The 22,907-nt window shown below is 37.3% G+C and overlaps 3 protein-coding genes across 3 annotated transcripts; 2 read left to right on the top strand and 1 right to left on the bottom strand.

Moving 5' to 3' along the window:
* Nucleotides 1-2,171, top strand: RHS8 (root hair specific 8). The gene has a single exon (XM_079055237.1). It carries the CDS (start codon nucleotides 72-74, stop codon nucleotides 1,983-1,985), a length of 1,914 nt encoding a protein of 637 aa, XP_078911363.1. The 5' UTR covers nucleotides 1-71; the 3' UTR covers nucleotides 1,986-2,171.
* A 937-nt stretch (nucleotides 2,172-3,108) lies between these two features.
* GPX8 (glutathione peroxidase 8) lies at nucleotides 3,109-4,552 on the top strand. The gene is made up of 6 exons (XM_079055239.1): nucleotides 3,109-3,273; nucleotides 3,593-3,669; nucleotides 3,744-3,805; nucleotides 3,876-3,994; nucleotides 4,066-4,233; nucleotides 4,348-4,552. Exons 1-6 carry the CDS (start codon nucleotides 3,232-3,234, stop codon nucleotides 4,390-4,392), a joined length of 513 nt encoding a protein of 170 aa, XP_078911365.1. The 5' UTR covers nucleotides 3,109-3,231; the 3' UTR covers nucleotides 4,393-4,552.
* A 354-nt stretch (nucleotides 4,553-4,906) lies between these two features.
* Nucleotides 4,907-11,656, bottom strand: LOC145121336 (AT-hook motif nuclear-localized protein 5-like). Its single transcript, XM_079057099.1, has 5 exons — nucleotides 11,383-11,656; nucleotides 11,245-11,312; nucleotides 11,042-11,152; nucleotides 5,176-5,325; nucleotides 4,907-5,092 (listed from the first exon to the last, which is right to left on the bottom strand). The coding sequence occupies exons 1-5, from the start codon at nucleotides 11,654-11,656 to the stop codon at nucleotides 4,907-4,909; spliced, it is 789 nt and encodes a 262-aa protein (XP_078913225.1).
* Between the last annotated feature and the right edge of the window lie 11,251 nt (nucleotides 11,657-22,907).

The raw sequence follows: 22,907 nt of genomic DNA, 5'->3' as shown, positions 1-22,907 counted from the left end.
TTTCTCCTACTAGAAAAGCTCGGGAAGAACTCCAAATCCAAATCAGTGCCATTCTTGCTAGCTTATCAAAAATGGCGACTTTGTTGTCTAAGCGGAGATCAAAAGTACCGAAAAAGGTTGAATACAGAAGAGGCTGTTTCCGATCGTGTGTGACAATGTTCGTGTATCCTCTTCCCGCAGCTCTCTTTTTCATGATCCTGATGTTGGTGTGGTCTTCCTCCACCACGTATATTTCAGGCAGGATCGTTCATGTGTGTGTCTCTTCTCGTAAGCTGAGCAACCTCTACTGTCTCTCAGCCACCACACAACCGAACGCGGAATTCCATCTTCCATTCACGAATTCCACTTCTCAAGAATTTCTTGATAAAGAGATTCCTGTTCTTGAAGAAAAAGTAGAAAAAGAAAAGAGTTTCTCGCTTCCTGTCTTGGATGACAATTCTGTTAACCGAAACCTCCAAGGTGATTCCAAAGAAGTTTCCAGTGACGTTGTTCAAAACCCGAGTCCTTTACTTGAAAAAAGAGCCACGAATGATGGGGTTGAGGTAACGAGTGACCTCAAAGACGACTCCAAAGAAGTTCCCGAAGCTGCGGTTGACAACCCACCTGCTATACAGGAGAAAGAAGTCGGGAGTGATGTGGCTGAGGTGATGCCAGACCTTAAAGGCAATTCCAAGGAAGTTTCTAACGTCAATCTTGAAAACCCTAATCCTCAGAACGATTGGATTGAGGAGATCAAGAAAGCAAGGAAAGAAGTGGAAGAGCAGTTACGAGTCCAGAGGTCATGGATCACGAATACAAATCAGAATCAGAACCAGTGTGAAGGACGAGGAATCTATGTCTATGAGTTGCCACCGAAGTTCAACAAGGAGTTGGTGGATCAGTGTCACAACATGGTTCCTTGGGTAGACATGTGTAAGTATTTTAGCAACAACGCATTGGGCGAGCCCATACCACAGCTCGGGAATCGTTGGTTCCGGACTCATCAGTACTCGTTGGAATTGATATTCCATTCCCGAGTTCTAAACCATCCATGCCGTGTTTACGATGAAAACCAAGCGAAACTCTTCTATGTTCCATATTATGGTGGATTAGACATCTTGAGATGGCATTTCAAGAATGTTTCTAGCGAAATTAAGGATTCTTTGTCTTTGGAACTCTTAAATTGGCTCGAAATGCAAAAGCCATGGGATAAGAACCTAGGCAAAGATCATTTCTTTGTTTTGGGAAAAATTTCATGGGATTTCAGGAGGAAGGAGCATACTAAATGGGGGACAAGATTTCTCGAGCTTGAAGAAATGCAAAACCCAATAAAGCTCATGATCGAACGACAACCATGGGAGATTAATGACATCGGAATCCCTCACCCAACTCACTTCCACCCACAGTCCGATGCTGACATCCGTTCATGGCAACGTACCATCATCTCATCAAACCGGCGAAGCCTTGTCAGCTTCGCTGGCGCCGCCCGTCCCGGCGCCCTAGACAACATTAGGTCTATACTGATAGACCAATGTACATCAACAACCGAAAAACACTGTAAGTTCTTCGATTGTAAGTCAGGGCTCTGTGACGAGCCCAAATCACTGATAGGGTTATTCACAGAGTCTGAATTTTGTCTTCAGCCTCCGGGAGATAGCCCGACTAGGAAATCAGTGTTTGACTCATTGGTGTCCGGGTGTATTCCAGTAGTTTTCGACCCGTTTACGGCATACTATCAGTATCCATGGCATTTGCCCGAGGATCATGAGAAGTATTCAGTATTTGTGGATCAAGAAGAGGTAAGGAAGATGAAGGTGAATGTAGTGGAAAGATTGATGAAAGTGACATTGAAGGAGAGGGATGATATGAGAAGATATATAGTCTATGAATTGATGCCAAGATTAGTATATGGAGACCCAAATGCAAAATTTGAATTGTTTCAAGATGCATTCTCTATTACAATCAATAACCTAATCGAAAGGGTTAAAGGTTTGAATTTGGAATAAGTTTCCTATAAAACCTAAACCCAAGGTGAAGGTTAAATATCATTCAAAGAGGAGAAAACTGAATTTTTGACTATATTAATTTTGTTTTGTGTTTGTTTATTGATGTATTTTTTAATGATTCATCAGGTTACAAATGTAATATTCATTAGTTGATTTGTTTATATGTTACAGATTTTTGTATTGTAATGATTTTATCCCTGCATGTTTATAAATTAAAAAAAAAAAGTTATAAGAAAACATTTCTAACAAAATGGCTACTTTAATTATAATATGTATGGCATTCTAAATATCTAATTTTCGGGTTAATTACATAAAAAAAACCATATGTACAAAAACTCAACCTCTTTTTTTGAAGAATAAAAAAACCCTTTTGAAAATTCGAAATGTTTCAAGATGCATTCTCCATTAGAATCAACAATTTAGGTTGCGTTTGACGCACTATCTGAAAATCTAACTAGTAGCTAAAAAATTAGTTGATAACTGAAAAATTAATTGATAACTGAAAAACTAACTAATGGTTAAAAAGCTACATGCTAGCTAATAAGCTAGCCGATAAAAAAATGTTAAGTAAAACCTAGCTGAAAGATATAAAATTACATAAAAGTACATTTTCTAAAATAGTTTTTCTATGATTAATTAAGGGTATATTTGAGAAGTTTGTAAAAAAGCTCCTGAAAAACTACTTCAAGTAGCTTTTTAGAAGCTAGCTTTTTAGCTTACCAAACACGACAATTAAAAAATGTCGAAAAATAAACTAGCTTTTCAGCTAGCTATGATGTCTGAAACGCAGCGTTAATTGAAAGGGTAAGAAATATGAATATGTGTCCTATAAAACCTAAACCCAATGTGAAGGTATAACCTCATTTAAAGAGGAGAAAGATGAAACTAAACTATTATGTTTTTTATTTGTTCATTAATGTATTTTTAATTATTTATAAGGCTGCAAATGTTATATTCATATTAGATAACATTTTATATAATGAGTTTAAGATTTTTTTGCAATGTAATGAGTTTATTCTACTGTGAAATTAAATTTATTTGACTCTTATTATTATATCTATATAGACAACATTTTATATATCTGAGTTTAAAAATTTTATTAATTATTACGTCTAATGTAAACCTAAATTTATTTGAAGAGGTGCGAATCTTAAAGTGCAGACTGGCTATCAAACAAAAAGGTCAAGCTCTCTTCTTCTCCCTTCTTTCCTCGTGTAGCCATTATCCTCCGATCAGTCAACCAGACATGGCAAACAAACATAAATCAATCCATGATTTCACAATCAAGGTAAAGAAACCTAGCTTTCACCATGAAGAACAAGCTTATGTTTATTAGGGCTAATTTATTTATTTACTTTCATTACTTTTATTATCATACAAGTTAACACATTGATTTCTCAACATTTTGATGTTTAAAGATCGACACCCATTGACAAAGAGCTGATTTTCGATGTGTGTTTCAGCTTGATTTTGTAATTTGGGATATAACCCTATGCAATTTGACGCTCCAGATTTGACTTTTAAAGTCAAAGCTCAAATTTGATATGGTCATATAACACAATCATATTTGGATTTGAAAGCTTTTAACTTCAGTTCATTGTATGCAGGATGCTAATGGAAATAACGTGGATCTTGGCATCTACAAAGGAAAAGTTCTACTTGTAATCAACGTTGCCTCCAAATGGTTCGATTATTTAGCTACTTATGTATGGTCAATTGATCATTTCACTTCTACTTATAAAAGATTCTTTTTGACAGTGGATTGACGAATTCCAACTATGATGAATTAAATCAACTCTATGCAAAATACAAAGATGAAGGTTCTTTTTTCAAGTGTATAACTTGTTTGATTCGTGTTTATAATCTCAAAAAATCGCAAAAACTTGATAGGTTTGGAGATCTTAGCGTTTCCATGCAATCAATTTGGGGAAGAGGAGCCTGGGAGTAACGAACAAATTCTAGAGTTTGTTTGCACTCGATACAAATCAGAGTTTCCCATTTTTGACAAAGTAAAATCCAATTTCAATTTTAAATTATTATAAAATCCACTTCCATTCATGATTCATCTAATATGGTGTAGATTGAAGTGAATGGTGATAATGCTGCACCAGTATACAAGTTCTTGAAGTCTGGAAAATGGGGGATCTTTGGGGATGACATTCAATGGAACTTTGCAAAATTCCTGGTTGATAAGAATGGACAACCTGTCGAACGTTACTACCCCACAACTTCACCCCTCACAATCGAGGTAAAAACTTAATTTTATTCAACAAATTGAATTGACAGCTTTTTGCAGATTGCTTTTATTGTTGGATAACTTTTATGAGGCTTAAATCTGTGAACTTGACAATCTTTTTTGCAGCGAGATGTGCAGAAACTCGTGGGTGTCTTGGATGCTTCATCATAGAATCACAAAAGGCTTTTGTTTCCATGAGAGATTAATGTGTAATGGAGTTTGAACTCATGGAGTCTATTTATTAACTTTGACATTTCAAAACAACATCGTTTTAGCATTTCTTAATTTTTAGTTGAAAGCTTAAGAGAAGTGGCTATATTTTTTTAGCAAAGTTTCACAATACACACATGTATGTACACGAGAACACATTCACACAAGTGAATTTTCTGTAAAATTAACCACAAACAATACAAATACACAATGACAATGTCACATTTCAAGACATTACTATGACCAAGTTAAAATAATGCTCCTAACGCTATACTTAACAACCATAAAAATGGTGGATTTCCATGTTACCACAACCAATCTAACAACCTTAACATGACTCATGCATGAGTTCATCATAATCTCTAAGTCTTGAAGATTTTTTTTTTCTCTTCTCCATCGTTAGCATTCATTTACAACATAACTATACACCAACACCAACCATTGTTGTCTTGATAATATACTATCATCATGATCATCATCCATCCATAAGGTCAATCTCATTTCTTGAGTTTCTCACACCAGCTTGTGTATCTAGTTGCCATGGAATAGCCACTGGTTTTTCAACAAAGTGTTGACTATCATCTATTAATGTTGACTCTGTTTTGGCCTTCACCTTCACATTGATATTATTAACACCATACACAAAACTATATACCACTACCTACAATTACAAACAACAAAATCACATCATTTCATTACATTACATTGTTTTTTAATTTAAAATAATAATAAATAAAATCACACCTGTACCAAAGTGTATGCGACAAGCCTGCCACCAACTGCACCTCCAATGACATTACCATCACATGTACAAACTGAGATACTGAGCCCACCAGTTCGATTCTCAGGGTCACCATTTTCAGAAGGTAGATATGAACCCGATAAGCTTAATATCTAAAAACGTCCCTATATATATTATATATATATTGTGGATAAGTTGCCTCCAAAATTAGCAAGTGACAAATAGTTCAGGGGTTATTTCTGTAACTTATCATTTACTATTCATAGTTTGACTATGAATAGTAATATAAGTGTGAAATTGAAAATGAGAATGGACGGTGAGTTACATGTGGGGCGCCTAACTTCTTCTTCGCCTATAATTATGGACGGCTTTTTCTTTCCTTTTCATATGTTCTCTTTTGGCTATAAATAGCCTAAGCCAGAAGGCTTGAAAAAAAAAACCCCACGAACCAAATCAAATATATATATATATATATATATATATATATATATATATATATATTTACACATATATATGTGTGTAATGCTTTATTACACACACACACATATATATATATATATATATATATATATATATATATATATATATATATATATATATATATATATATATTCTGATACACCACCGTATATTTTAGCTCTCCCACTCTATTTGTAATTTTTTTTCATAATCCCTGTAAACACTGTAAATTATAGTGAATTGTTTCTCGGCTTCCTCCGCCCGTGGTTTTTTCCCGATTTGGGTTTCCACGTAAATTCCTGTGTCTCTATTCTATTTATTTTATTCGTATTACGTTGTGATTATTACGCTTTGATAATTTTTGATCCCATTCCGCATTGAGCTAATATTATTTAAGTCAATTTGAATCCGTCGTATTTTACAACAATTGGTATCAGAGAATCCGGGTTGTGATATTAGCTCGTTGGGATCATTTTATCAAGTAATTAATCATGTCTTCGGTAAAATACGATATTCCACTACTGGATCGTAACACTCGATTTCCGTTGTGGCAAGTAAAGATGAGAGACATTCTCATTCAGATGGATTTACACAAGGCGCTCTTGGGTTTCAATAAGGTGCCCGATACATGGACCGAAGAAGAAAAGGAGATGAAAGATCTGAAGACTTTATCCCAAATTCGTTTGCACTTGTCAAACGATGTTTTGCAAGATGTTCTAAAAGAAACGTCAGCGGCTTCTTTATGGCTAAAGTTGGAACAACTGTTGATGACCAAGAGCTTACCAAACAAGTTGCACTTGAAGCAACGGTTGTTCAATCTCAAGATGATTGAAGGAGGCTCTTTAGCTGAACATATATCCACATTTAAAGAGTTAGTAAATAACTTAGAGAATATGGATGTTCAGTATGAAGATGAAGACTTGGCTCTATTCTTACGATCGTCGTTGCCAGAATCCTATAGCCATTTTCGTGATACTATTATCTATAGCCGTGACACTCTAGTTTTAGATGAAGTCTATACAACTTTGGATTCCAAAGAGAAGATGAAGCATATTACTGGTGGTGGTTCAAGTGATGCTAAAGCCGAAGGTTTGAATGCCAAAGGAAGAACAACAGAGAGAAGTAGAACTTCTCAATCTTCCAACAGAACCAGATCCAAGTCAAAAGGCAAACGAAAGTTTTGCAACTATTGTCACAAGAAGGGACATGTGCTTGAAGAATGCTTCAAGTTGAAGAACAAAGAAAAAGAGAAGACGGCAGCAAATGGTAAACAAGCTAGCACTTCGGGTGAAGCTGATCTAGCTGAGGTCGAAGGTATTGGAGAACTTTTGACAGTTTATTCAGATAAACTGGATTCCATTGGTGATTGGATACTCGACTCTGGTTGTACTTTTCATATGTGTCACAACAAAAGTTGGTTTTACACATTTGAAAAGGTTAACCAGGGCTATGTGTTGATGGGTAACAATACTACATGTCCAGTTCTTGGACATGGTTCAGTCAGGATCCGTATGTTTGACGGAGTTATTCGAACCATGGGGGATGTTAGATATGTTCCTGACCTCAAAAGAAACTTGTTATCTCTCAGTTCCTTTGACAAAAAGGGATACGAGTTTGCTGGTAAAGGTGGAGTTCTCAGGGTATTCAAAGACGGTTCCGACAAACTGAGAGCCGAACGAAAAACCTCAGATCTTTACTTTCTTGACGGGCAAACAATTTCGAGTGATGCTGCTGTTGTGTCAAAGTTTTTTTCTGATCCAGATCAGTCCCGTCTTTGGCACCTTCGACTCGGCCATATGAGTTTTCAAGGCATGTCAGAATTGAGTCGAAGAGGTTTACTTGGTCAACAAAAGATTGTTGATTTGGATTTCTGTGAAGACTGTGTATATGGCAAGGCAAAACGAGTGAGGATTGCAAGTGGTATCCATACAACGAAAGGACCACTTGATTATGTTCACTCGGATTTGTGGGGACCAGCTCGAGTTGCTTCAAAAGGTGGAGCTATTTATATGCTCACTATTATTGATGATTTCTCCAGGAAGGTGTGGTCTTTCTTCTTAAAAAATAAAGGAGACGTTTTCTCTACCTTCAGAAATTGGAAAGTTCAGGTTGAAAAGCAATCAGGTCTGGTGGTAAAGTATCTTCGTACGGATAATGGACTTGAGTTTTGCTCAGAAGAGTTTAATGTCTATTGTCAAAAGGAAGGCATTACTCGACATCGCACAGTAGTCCATTCACCTCAACAAAATGGTGTAGCTGAAAGGATGAATCGCACCATTATGGAGAAGGTCCGGTGTATGCTTTCTAATTCCAAATTGCCAAAGTCTTTTTGGGCGGAGGCTGCTTCAACTGCTTGCTATGTTATCAACCGATCACCGTCACGAGCAATCGAGAAGAAAACTCCGTTTGAATTATGGTCCGGTAAACCTGCAAATTATTCAGATTTAAAACCATTCGGATGTCCAGCATATGCACGGGTTGACAATGGGAAGCTAGAACCAAGAGCAATCAAATGCGTTTTTCTTGGGTACAATCAAGGTGTAAAGGGTTACAAGTTATGGAGCTTTGATTTGAAGAAAATTATCATCTCAAGAGATGTTACTTTTGATGAGTCTGCTATATTTCAACCAGTTGCTGACTCTTCTAAAAGAACAGATGCATCAGATGTATCATCCGAAGCAAATAAAGAGAATGCTCAAATGGAGGTGGAGCTTCCTACTTCACCTACCACTAATCAGAGTACAAATCAGCATCAAGATTCTTCTTCGTCGGATGAGCATGTTGTTGGTGAAGATTCAACACCTTCACAACCACAAGCTACTACTCCAAGCATTGCAAGAGATAGACCGAGAAGACAGATTATTCCTCCGAAGAGGTATGATGAATCTGATTTGGTTGCCTATGCTTTTATTGTTGTTGATAATATTGAGTCTGCAATGGAGCCTGCAAATTATGACGAGGCTATCAAATCTGAAGACTCAAATGATTGGATGCTCGCTATGCAAAATGAGATGGAATCCTTGCAGCGAAACAGTACTTGGAATTTAGTTCCTATTCCGAAAGGGAAGAGACCAGTTAAATGCAAGTGGGTCTACAAGCTCAAGGAACCTGTCAACCCAAATGATAAACCAAGATACAAAGCTCGGTTAGTAGCTAAAGGCTACAGTCAGATTCCTGGTATTGATTACACTGACATTTATTCCCCAGTTGTCAAACATACTTCCATTCGTGTGTTGTTGGGGTTGGTTGCTTCTAACGATTTTGAGTTAGAACAACTTGATGTCACTACAGCTTTCCTAAATGGTGAGCTTGAGGAAGAGATTTTTATGCAACAACCTGAAGGTTTTGTAGTTCCTGGAAAGGAGAACTACGTATGCAAGTTGAACAAATCTCTTTATGGCCTCAAGCAGTCTCCTAGACAATGGTACAAGAGGTTCGATTCTTTCATGACCAGTCACAAATTCAGCAGGTGCACCTATGATAGCTGCGTTTATTTTAAGAAAGGTGACAATGGTTCAAAGATCTACTTACTCTTGTACGTGGATGACATGTTGATTGCAGCAAAAGATATGAAGGAGATTCAGAAGTTAAAAGACCAATTGAAAGCTGAATTTGAAATGAAGGACTTAGGAGCTGCCAAAAAGATTTTAGGTATGGAAATTATTCGTGACAGGAAGTCTAGGATCTTGCATCTTTCTCAGAAAAGTTATATTGAGAAAGTCCTAAGACGCTTCAGTATGCACGAAGCAAAGTCTGTCAACACACCTTTTGCAACTCATTTCAAGCTATCATCCGCTTTGAGTCCTACTAATGAGACTGATATGGCTTACATGGCACGTGTTCCATACTCTAGTGTTGTTGGATCTTTGATGTATGCTATGATCTGCACGCGCCCTGATTTGGCTTATGTTGTTAGCATGGTTAGTAGATACATGGCGAACCCGGGGAAAGAACACTGGAAAGCAGTACAGTGGATTTTTCGTTATTTACGTGGTACGTCTTCTATGTGTTTACGTTTTGGTAAATCTAACACTGGGGTGTTCGGATATGTTGATTCAGATTATGGCAAAGATTTGGATAAACGAAGATCAATTACAGGGTATGTGTTTACTCTAAATGGTTGTGCTATTAGTTGGAAAGCCCAGTTACAGTCTACAGTTGCCCTGTCTTCTACCGAGGCAGAGTACATGGCGATTACAGAAGCAGTTAAGGAAGATATCTGGTTGAAGGGGTTATTTGGAGAACTCGATGATAGAATAAAGGTGACCACAGTTTTCTGTGACAACCAGAGTGCTATCTTCTTGAGTAAAGATCAAATGTTTCATGACCGAACAAAGCATATTGATATTCGTTATCATTTTGTGCGGGATATCATTGAAAAAGGTGATTGTGTTGTGGACAAGATTCATACAGATTATAATCCCGCTGATATGTTCACTAAAAGTCTTCCTATAGCCAAGTTCAAATTATGTTTGGACATGGCGGGTGTTTCTGATCGCAGTTGAGCCTGAAGGCTCGTAGGTGGAGGAAGTATTATTTATTTTTCGGAAACAATTTTTCTCTATATAAAATTTGCAGGTTCTTATAGGAAGTTTTAGAGTTTGATGAGCTATATGTTTTGACTAATCGTAAAGCATGACTTGCTTAATTTTGACGTCAAGGTGGAGATTGTGGATAAGTTGCCTCCAAAATTAGCAAGTGACAAATAGTTCAGGGGTTATTTCTGTAACTTATCATTTACTATTCATAGTTTGACTATGAATAGTAATATAAGTGTGAAATTGAAAATGAGAATGGACGGTGAGTTACATGTGGGGCGCCTAACTTCTTCTTCGCCTACAATTATGGACGGCTTTTTCTTTCCTTTTCATATGTTCTCTTTTAGCTATAAATAGCCTAAGCCAGAAGGCTTGAAAAAAAAACCCCCACGAACCAAATCAAATATATATATATATATATATATATATATATATATATATATATATATATATATATATATATATATATATATATATATATATATATATATATATATATATATATTCTGATATATCACCGTATATTTTAGCTCTCCCACTCTATTTGTAATTTTTTTTCATCATCCCTGTAAACACTGCAAATTATAGTGAATTGTTTCTCGGCTTCCTCCGCCCGTGGTTTTTTCCCGATTTGGGTTTTCACGTAAATTCCTGTGTCTCTATTCTATTTATTTTATTCGTATTACGTTGTGATTATTACGCTTTGATAATTTTTGATCCCATTCCGCATTGAGCTAATATTATTTAAGTCAATTTGGATCCGTCGTATTTTACAACATATATGATATGATGAGAATTACATAATAAAGTTAAATCATAAGTGCACATTATGAGAGACATCTGATTAGGTTTAACCTCATATATATGTCACAGAAGATGTAAACGGGCGTAATGTGATTGAAGAAACAGTTCCACTGCCTGACAAGATGCATACAACCCTTGTTCTTTGTTGTGAAAAAGTCGATATCTTTTCAACAACATCCTGTAATAAGCTCTCAAAGCTCAATCAATGTCTTTTTCATAAGCCCTTTAGAAGATACATATAAGGGGTGTCACTGTATCAGTATCACTTACTTCTCCTATCGATACATTGATGATGAAAGGTGTAAAAGCCACTGTTGCTGAATTATTCATCCATTCGCCTGTGATTAAAAAGAAAAGCTATATAAGTATAGATACAATGTCGCACATTTTGAATTTTGAACAACATACCAACATTAGCGAGTCTCTGTTTCCATCCACTACCAGGAGGTCTCCCTCTGTTCTTTTTTTGGGAGCCAGGAGAAGAAGACAATGGCGCCGGTGTTAGACACAGTTCCATACGAGACTCATCGGACTCAGGGGTGTATTTTCGAGGTCTCCCTCTCTTTTTCTTTACAACCAGATCACTTCCACTTCCAGGCGTTGTAATGAAGACTACACCATCACCGCCGCCGCCATTGCTATTTATGTCGTGGCAGAAACCCGGTGATGAGTTGTGTTCCATTTTGAATGATGAAGGTAACCGCGATTGGGTGTTGAAACCAGGTGGTGGGACCTGTAGTCCGCCACTTTGGTTACCAGACCCACTAAGCCCTCTGTTCAGGTAAAACGATGTCATTTCTTCATTTCCATTTCCATCCATGCATTTACCAAGTAATGTTTCACGCACAAAAGAACTTTATGCAAAGCCTAAGAAACTTTATCAAAATATTTGCAAAGCTGTTGCAATTAGTTTTATCATAATATATCAGATTTTTAAAAATACTTGTTTGTTTAGAGGTATGTTTTACTAGTATGATCTTGGTATGACATCGGAACTTGTTTGTTTAGAGGTATGTTTCCAATATTAAAACAAATGGATCCTTATCCTTCTCCGGTACAAAGAGATATATGGCGTTTTCGGCAAAATTAGCTGGTAGCGGGTAGCAGGTAGTTTGTAGCTTGTAGCGTTTTGTTAAATGCTACATGAAGTAGCATTTGAATTTGAAGCGTTTTGTTTAAACTAAGCGCTAGAAACTTGTAGTGCCGAACGAGGCTTTCTGTTTAAAACGGGACTTTTTGTCAAACGCTAGAAGCTAGATTCTCTCAAACGCTCCCAAACGCTCCGTGCCGAACACGCTCATAGTCATTGTTTGTGTTGTAGTTCATAATTTTATACAATATACAAGATGATTTATTTACGAACTTTGAACAGATTTAATATGGTTACTCCTGACATGCAAGGTAGACGAAACGAGGGCCAAAACATACAAGGCATAGAATGAGGTTCAGAAGTCGTTGACTATATGACTACTTTGCATCACCGAATTACTAATCAATTACTTTCAAATGGTTAGCGTTAAATTTGTATGCACATTATCATGCATTTTTTTTTATTTTGTATGACAATTTGTTTTTGAATTTTGTACGACAATTTGTATTTGGATTTTAAATCATGTATGTTTAATTTGGATTTTATGTGACACTTTTGTATTTTTATAATTATTTTATCTAGCACAAGAGACAACATAAGGGTAATATGGTAATTTTCATTATTCAGCATAATAATCAAACAACATAAACTCAGTCGGATGTGGATTCAGTCAGAATTTCTAACCCAGTTAGCAGCTATCAAACAACCCTAACATCTCTAGAATTTGTCAATTGGTTGAAATTGCGACAAAATTGTAAATGTAATAGCATAATTGAGAAAAAAAACTCGGTGTCAAAATCGAAATTTTGTGATAATATAGTGACTTTCTTGCAATTTGAAACTCGGTATCAAAATCAAAATTTTGGTAAACTTAATGACTTTATTGCAATCCGCAAAAAATGATTACTGGGAAAACATGGAGAACCGATCATTTCGTTGATATTTCAACAATATTGTAAATATAGTTACATAATTGAGAAAAAAAATAACTCGGTATAAAAATCGAAAGTTTTATTGTAATATGATGACTTTTTTGTAATTTGTCATGTTTTATTTATAAATAATTTTACAATAATATAAAACTAAAACAGGTGACTAGGTTTTTTTCGACTGGTTTTAGATTCTCTTGTTTGTTAACTAGAAATAATCTTTTTTTAAAAGGCTATCCAAAATACTTTTTATTATTTTTAATTTTTCCAACTATCGGTTTTATTATTTTTTGAACTTTTCCAGTTATGTACTACGTTCTCATTAAATTTTACTACTTTAATTCAATCAAAAACATTAGTAGTTTCGTAATCCAATTTGTAACAATAGAAATCATCACATCGTAATCGAGTTTGTAAGTTACTCGATGACAACTTTGATATAGAGGACAAATGTAGACAACCTCCATCACCTTGCCCACAAATATATATACTTAATTCAAACGCATACATAAAGGGACACAACAATTCTTACTTTCACTCTACACTCATTCACTTTCAAATCTGTATCGACTTAGGCACCAGAGTGTACTCCTAAGGCCTCGTCTCTTTGTGTGGCTGAACCTTCTTTTTAGGTGAAGTCAAGTCGTATTATGTGGGAAGACGACAAGGACACCACAATTCGTGTCGGACAATCTTCGGCAACTAACGACCTTGATGTATCATTGTTGGTGTCATCTATGGTACATCGAATGGAGAAATCTACATCCTCAACGATTCATGGAAGGTAATCACAGAGATGATCCATCTCACCCAAGATTTTCCCACACACTAGTACAAACAAATTTATACAAACCTCGTTATATAATTCGATTTATCAATTTTTAGAAGCAAATGATTATTTTCTATAAAGAAATTAGTTCTCTTAAAAACAACCAATTTGTAAAACATCCAGTTTATTGGCTGAGAATCAGTGTTTAAAATGCGTGGTTTTAACAATTATATGCTTTTGCTGCAATTTACAAGCCCGGCTACTAAATGATAATATATGATATATTTGATTATTCCAATCGAATTCTTTATTTAACCGTGCGTGAGGCGTGGTGTAGCCGTTACGAAAACGTCAAATGCGGGTTTGTTAATCATGACGCCCAAATAACGTGTCAAAGCGTGCCTTATCGCGTTATGACGCTAGCTTTTTTCAAAGCGCGGGTTTTTTTTGTTTTTTTTGTTTTTTTTTTGTTTTGTCGGATCGGACCTAAAATAATTGAGTTTTTGTTAACTTTTTTATATTAAATATTAATATAACACTTTTAAAAACTTGATATATTTGATAAGATTCAATAATTATATGATTTATCTTTTTTAATGTATATAAAATAGTCACGCCTTGAAAAACATCATGACTCGCCAAAGCTCCTCATGGCTTAACTTTGACCTTGCCGTCAAGTCACGCCTTACGTTTTTTAAAACCTTGGTTAAAATGTGATGCGGAAGCCACCAAAAATGGGGAAGTAGTAGTCGTAAATCTATCCACCTGTGACCCGTGTAGTTTTAGGTCGCATATATCTACTTTTCTTTAACATTGAATTATACGATTTCAAAAAATGATCTAGAATTGGGTCAATCACATATATATATATATATATATATATATATATATATATATATATATATATATATATATATATATATATATATATATATATATATATATATATGATAAGACTTTTTTGAAAGAAAGATTCTGTATATATCCAATGTCCTAGTTAGAGTAACGCAAATACCGGTGAGACTCATTTTTTGAAAGAGAAATGAACAAGAACTTCACTCATCTGATTCCCAATGTTACAATTTGAGTTAGCTTTTATCAAGGTTGTATGATGTGCTTGCTATGTATGGTCGTATATCCATAAGGGTTTTGAGACCATTTTGAAGAATTGGAGGGTACTATATGACTACGCTATGTCTTTTTCTCTTTTAATGTCATGGCTTCATTACAGTATTAGGGTTTGGATCGCTCTAATTCTTGCTGCTACCGAGGCATAAACATCCTCTCTCTCTCTCTCTCTTGTACAATGTGTTTTAAGATTTGTATCTTAGTTGTTTAGTATTTTTTTTAATTGAGTGGGTTGAGAAAGATAGAATTTCTGTGTGTTGTAGGTTGGGAAAGATGAAGAAAAATAAAAGAGAAAAGTTGATGTGACAGCGGGTTCAGTGGGTTGGAAGAGAATGACTCCCTCCTCCCTTATTGCATGTAAAACCCATTAGTTATTGTCCTAATAGTTATGATTTTTTTGGTCTATGTTTTCTTACACCCTTGATTGCTTGCTGACGGGGATTGTTGTTCAGTGAATATGCTATGTTGACATTGAAGTATATTATGCTGAACAAAATTTATATTATCAAATCTTTCCCATATGCTTATGACGTTATTTAGTTCTTATTTTCCATACTAGGTTGCACAGTTATAGTTTTTTTTCATAAACCTCCATCATTATTGGTATATTTGAAATCAACATCTTTCAATTCTTCAAAGCAATTAATGCTATTTTCATTGAAGAATATATTTTTATTCAAAGATCCTTATAGTTTAGGGTTTTATTGTATATTAACAAGGCCTTTTGATTTTTTTTTCATGATCTGAGTACCTACAGTGACTGCTATATGAGATAGTCATGTAGAGTTTATCCTCTTTTTACAAACAAAAATGTAGATCTGGTTAAAATTATTATTAAAATGTTGTTATGTTTGTTTTAAAACGAAAGAAGTTAATAAACAAAACCATTGTATCATTAAGACTTTGTAAAGATATCTAATGTTTAAACTTTACGTGTTATTAAGTCCGTATATTGCTAATAGAGGTGTTAACAAACACAAGGTAAAAAAGTCCAGTATGTTACTAATAGAGGTGTTAACAAACACAAGGTAAAAAAGGCTTGTTAGGCTAACGGGTATGGTCACACCCAACCTACTCAAAAAGTGACGCCACATCACCTCCACTACAAACTCACTACCAACCCACTAGCCATTGGAAATGGTTACCACTCCACATCATTTTTTTTTTCTTTTTTATTTTTTTTGTCAATATTAGATTAAATTAAAAAAAGTAATTCAAATAAAACAAACATTAAAAACACTAAATTAAAACACATTGCATTAATTTTAAAACACACAAAATCAAATCCTAAAATATTTAAAAAACAAAAAAAAATCCTAAATGACTTATTTATCCTAAATTACTTAAAAAAGACCACACAACATAACAACTAAAACATAAATATTAGAACCTAATCCTCATACTTAGCACGGACACGTTGTTGGATTTTGAGAAATGTCGCGAGATTTTCGGGGTCAAGATCCGGTAGGGGCTTCGAGTTTATGATTTGAAGATCGGTAAGAGCGATTTTTTGGCGATGAGATTCCTCCGTGGATTCGTATTTTCTTTCTAGAAAACTTAAAGTTTTATCTATGGATTCCACAAGCCCGTCGTCGCTAGTTGCGGTTGCTTTCCCGCTTGAAGACGCCGCCCGTTTTGCTTTGTCCCTTCCCAGTGGTCGACGGAGTTGGACTTCAGGTGGACCTTCTCCCTCGGCAACATCAACGTCATCATTGAGGTCTAGCCCAAAACCCGCGTCCGATTCAGAAGTTCTTGTTCTTTTGTTGGAGCCGGTGGTCGAGTCTGAATGCGATGTCTCCGGATTAAGGACCCTTTTTGGACCTTGACGGCAGACTTCCCATGCTTTTTGGTGACCAAATGGTTTACCGTTGTTGGTCACTTTGAATTGGTAGCACGCGGTTGATCAAATGTTGAAATCGTTGGAACCACTTTTATGCATATTTTTTAGATTTTCAAATATGCCATTAAACTTTGTGCAAATCGCGCGAAGATCACGCCATTTTCCGTTGACCGCGTCGTAGGACCGATCCGTTTTCCTTCCAAGTAGCGTGTGAAAGTGGTCCAAAACACGATTCCAAAAACTTTCTCCAGATTGCGCGTTGCCTCTCCTCGAGTCACAGGATATGAAAATCCAAGCTTTTGCTAAAGCTTCTTCTTCTTCCCAAGTCGTTGCTTTCTTTTTCCCTTTTTCCTTTTGGTTGCCTTCTTCGAGATGGTTGTGGTGTTTCTTGGACCATCTCATCGTCGTTGTCGAGGTTGACGGTTTGGGATTGAGTTAATGGGACTTGAGATGATTGTGTTTGGAGTTGTGGAGAAACTTGTTGTTGAAAACCTTGGAATTGGGGAATGAATTGAGGTTGAGTGAATTGTTGTTGTGGTCGTTGTTGTTGGAAGAATTGTGGGTTGTATGGAAGGTTAGTGAATAAAAGTTGTTGTTGGATTGGAGAATTCAACAATTGCATATATGCTTGTTAATCACTTGGAGTGTTTGGGGTGTTTGGAGTGGGTGGAGTATTTTGGTTTAGATCCATTTTTTGGAAGAAAAGTGAAAGCAAGTAGAAGTATTTTTTTTTTATTTGGAAGTGTAAGTGTGAAAGTGTAGGTGAAAGTGTAGTATATATAGGTAAAAGATGTTGTTATTTAAATTTAAAATTAAAATTTAATTTTTTTTGTTTAATATGCAAACGGTCAAAAAAAGAAACGTTACACTCTCTCTCTCCCTTTCATTCGCTGTCTTCGTCCGTGATACGCACCACGCCACAAGGCACCTACGCGCACCTGGGGCGGTGTTCACGCGTAGGTGACCTTGCCACCTCAGCCCCACGCGTAGCCACCATAAATCGATACCGTTTAGCCTTATGCATTGCCATAAATTTGGCAAACTATTGCTTTAGAATATAATTACATATCCCGAAAATAACTGATAAAAAAGTATTAGAGCATCTTCGATGGGAACCTTTATATATTGTATTTTTGTTGAATGATCACTTATTACCATTGGAGTAGAGTGCTTATTTGTTTTTTCTTATTGACCACTCAATATATATTGAGTGGTTAATATACTTGTATAACTTGTACATATAAGCCCTTCTAGTTTAACCATATTTCATTTATCCATTTATTTTTAATTCAAAGCTAAATATTTTTTATTGTTTTACCATTAATTATGAATAATTAAATATTTACTAACATCTCATTTATAAAATATAGATTTTATGTCTATAATTTAATATTTTCAATGTCTTATTTCTATTTTGTAAGTAGGACATAATAGTTTTATGTATTTTATGTATATACATAATGAACCTGTATATTTGTATTTATACATTCGTGTTAAAATATTATGTGTGTTTAAAAATAGATTATCTAAATGAGGGTGTTTTATAAAACATTTTAGATAAATAACGATATATTAGTTAAATTTATATAAAAACAAAACTATTTAAATAAGCTTTTGGATTGCTTATTTATTTAGAGGTCAAAACTAATATAAAGGTGATATGACATTTATTTTGAGTGATAACATGGTGTAACCATTAGAGATGCTCTTAGTGTGTTGCCATTGTGGGTTAAAAAAATAATTACATGGTTATGATAAAACTAGGTTTTTACTGTTAATATTATTTGTCTTCATATTTAGCTTTATCAGTCATCATCTGGTGTTAAGAAGGTACGCAAACTAGTTGTAAAGTGATTTACAATGTTTGTTGAGACAAAGCTCATACAACTTCCACTTTTGGTCATCTGTCAAAATGTATGTAAAATGCTTTCCGGTGTATAACTGCTAGTTTCTTACAAACAAATTAGGTATTTTTCGTAGGAACAATGGAAAATCAAGTAATATCGGTACAGGAATCCTTGATGTACACACTCCTTCGAGCGTATCGAATCCCACTTCAAGTCTCGTTCCCAGAATTCGAGGATAAATTGTTTGTTTTTTGGAGTCAGAATCAAACATCTGCAGCTGTTGGTACATCTTCTGGTGGTGGTGAGTAATTAAAAAGTGCAACTTCTCTAACATTATGTTTTAAGTTATTTTTTATATCATTTTTATTTTGAATTACACAACACAGGTGTTGCTGATTGGGACACTCGCATAAAGATAAAAGATGTTTTATGTGAGCTTCAATGGAGTTCCACAAACGTATTAATACAGTTTTGGTCACCCTCAAATGGGCATACACTTTCAACGAGGGATCAACCATTTGCTTTTCATCTTGACCCTGCACGATGGAACTTTAGGATTTCAACTTGTTTGGGTTATGGGTATACTGTAACATCCCAAAAATACAACCCAAAAATTTTTGTTTGAAAACTTTACTAAACCATAATATCAAATATTAAAAGATAAAAACCATGAATTGTGTATCTCAAAATGTCATAATAAATTTATCAAATCGAAACTAGTGTCAAGATCATATCAAAATATCAGAGTCTAACTCCCAGGCTAAACTGTGGTATGTGTCATGTCATCATCACGAGCCCTTCCCTTTGCTAGCTGAAGTACCTGAAACCAAAACTGAAAATGTAAGCACGAAGCTTAGTGAGCTCTCCCAAACTACCATATACCATACAATAACATATAAAGCACATACTGGGCCTCGCCCACCGCATCGGACCGAAGTCCGGAACTAACTAGGGTCTTGCCCACTGCATCGGACCGAAGTTCGGAACTGCATCGGACCGAAGTCCGGAACTGACTAGGGCCTTGCCCACTGCATCGGACCGAAGTCCGGAACTGCATCGGACCGAAGTCCAGAACTGACTAGGGCCTTGCCCACTGCATCGGACCGAAGTCCGGAACTGCATCGGACCGAAATCCGGAACTGACTGAACATAGCATAACACAATCATAGCATATAATATGAACACATATACTGCATACTGCATCGGACCATAGTCCGGAACATATAACACATACCATGCCTGTATCACAAAGACACCAAGCATACTGAACTACTGCATCAGACTGAAGTCCGGAACTACTGCTAACTAAACGGGCCGGCATTGTGGCCGTAGACCCGTTCCTACTAGAAGGAAAACTCACCTCGTAAGGCTGGCTGCTGAAATGCTGCTCGGGAACTGTCTGACTGCTGCTCCGGTAACTCCTCGGCTACAATTCCCAAAAGACACTTAATCAGACACTGATAACTAATCTTAGGGTAAAATGATTATTTTACCCTCTAGTCAAAGTAAACACACCGTTGACCTGACTCGCCGAGTTGGGCCGCCAACTCGTCGAGTCCCTATCTTTCCTTCTACTCCCCTTCCCGACTCTACTCGTCGAGTTTAACCAAAACTCGACGAGTTCTCCTTCTTTACTGATATCCTACCACCCTTCATCCGACTCGCCGAGTTGTATGATCAACTCTTCGAGTTCACCTTCAACATAAGAACACGTCCAGTCTGTGACTCGCCGAGTTGTATGAACAACTCGTCGAGTCTGTTCTTACAGGTAAGGAGATTGCCTTGGACTCGCCGAGTCAGGGCGTAGACTCGCCGAGTCCCTCTACACTCAGATCCATGTCTTAACTCACTGAGTCTTTACTCCACTCACTAAACAGACTCGCTACTACTGAACAGGGAATCTAAGACTCGCGACCTGACTCGCCGAGTCAGAAGAACGACTCGCTGAGTCCTTTGCATGCAGTTTCTATTCAGTTGATTCTAATCAGTTTTAGTGCATCCAATTCATAGATCTGGGTTTCTGGGACTATCTGAACACGTAAAGTTGCTAACTTTACATGTATCTATGATGCAATGAAGCAATAACACTCAAACTTGGCTATTATGGGGGTTACTTGTCTAGAACAAAGCCATGGCTGCCAAAAGGTGGCCTTCTTGAGCTCTTGGAACTCAAGAGAGGCTAGATCCGAGATATGGCTTGATTATAAAGCTTCATCACTAGGGATTTGGGGTTTTTGAGCTCAAAACCATCAATTTGGGGACAAACTAGACCTAAAAATACAATAACCAAGATGAAAGCTTTATTACCAGAAAGGATGGCCAAAGAGGAGTATAATCTGGATCTACTTCTTCTTCCTTGAGTTCTTCTACCTTCTCCTTCTTCTTCTTGGTCAACAATGCACCAAGATTCCTTCACAAGGGCAAAGATCACTCACACACACTTCAAGGAGGCTAGGGTTTCGGGAATAAGTCTCTGAGAGGTGAAGGAGGCTGGTTTGGGGCTATAATGGTGTTTAAATAAGGTACACTCCCTGAAAATTAGGGCTTCATCCAGACTGGCGGACTCGCCGAGTCGGAATATGGACTCGTCGAGTCGCCACGCGAACTCCACGTGCTGACTCGCTGCTACTCGACGAGTTAGGGCCACTGACTCGTCGAGTAGCTTCTAAAATAAGAAGAAAAATAATGTTTTAAATGCATACCAGGAACGGGGCGTTATAACTCTCCCCCACTTATCTTAGACTTCGTCCTCGAAGTCTGCTGCTACTGAATCTGAAAATAACTCCGGATAATGCTCCCTCATCTCCTCATCGGTCTCCCATGTCCACTCTGAACCCTTCCGGTGCTGCCACTGCACCTTCACTAGCTGAACCACCTTGTTCCTCAAGGTCTTTGTCTTCCGATCCAAGATCGCAACTGGTCTCTCGATATAATTCAGGCTGCTGTCAACCTGAATATCCTCCAACGGTACAACTGCTAACTCATCCACCAAACACTTCCGTAACTGAGACACATGGAAAGTGTTGTGGATCTGGCTAAGCTCTGTTGGAAGATCTAACCGATAAGCAACCCGACCCACCCGGGTCAAAACCCTAAAGGGACCAATAAATCTGGGGCCCAGCTTCCCTCTCTTCCGGAACCTGATGACACCCTTCCAGGGTGACACTTTCAGGAGGACCATATCGCCTACCTGAAACTCCAAATCAGAACGCCTCCTATCGGCGTAACTCTTCTGCCGACTCTGAGCAGTCTGGAGCCGGCTACGAACCTACTGTATCAACTCTGTGGTCTTAAGCACCACCTCAGTGCTCCCCATGACTCTCTGACCGACCTCGCCCCAACAGATTGGGGTCCTACACTTCCTCCCGTAGAGCATCTCAAAGGGAGGCCGGTTTATACTGGAGTGGTAACTGTTGTTATACGAAAATTCCGCTAATGGAAGGTACGTATCCCAACTTCCACCAAAATCTAGGACACATGCCCGAAGCATGTCCTTGAGAGTCTGAATCGTCCTCTCGCTCTGCCCGTCCGTCTGAGGGTGGAAAGTGGTGCTGAAAAGGAGACGAGTCCCCATCTCGTCATGGAACCGCTTCCAAAACCTGGAAGTGAACCGGACGTCTCGATCTAATACTACCGAAACAGGCACTCCATGACGTGCCACAACCTCTCGCACATAAATATCGGCTAACTTCTCGGCCGATATACTCTCCTGGATCGGTACGAAATACGCGCTCTTGGTCAACCGATCCACTATGACCCAAATCGAGTCAACTCCACGTGCAGTCCTGGGAAGCTTAGTAACGAAATCCATGGTGATATCCTCCCATTTCCACACGGGAATGTCTAATGGATGCATCTTGCCGTGGGGTCTTTGGTGCTCTGTCTTGACCTTCCTGCAGGTCAGGCATCTCTCCACGTACCAAGCTACGTCCCGCTTCATGCAGGTCCACCAATAATCGGGTCGAAGATCTCTGTACATCTTCGTCGCCCCTGGGTGGATGGAGAACCGAGACTTGTGGGCCTCATCCATCAACACCTGCCATACTCCTCCCCAGTACGACACCCAAACTCTCCCATGAAGGGTCAACAATCCTCAACTGTCATAATCGAAAGAAGCTACTCGGCCCACGATCCTCTCACACTTCTGTCTTTCCTCTTTTAGGCCATCAACCTATGCCTCTCTAATCTGCTCCAACAATGGAGTAATCACTGTCATCCTCAGACATATAATTCTGATCGGGGTCGTCATCGCCTTGCGGCTCAGGGCGCCGGCCACTACGTTGGCCTTGTCCAGATGATAAAGGATCTCACAATCATAGTCCTTAACCAC

The sequence above is a fragment of the Lactuca virosa genome, chromosome 6 (assembly GCF_052849685.1).
Source record: "Lactuca virosa cultivar CGN04683 chromosome 6, Lactuca_virosa_CGN04683_v6, whole genome shotgun sequence".
In the NCBI taxonomy this organism is placed as follows: Eukaryota; Viridiplantae; Streptophyta; class Magnoliopsida; order Asterales; family Asteraceae; genus Lactuca; species Lactuca virosa.
The sequence above is the reverse complement of the archived record's forward strand: the minus strand, read 5'-3'. Positions and strand labels throughout refer to the sequence as shown.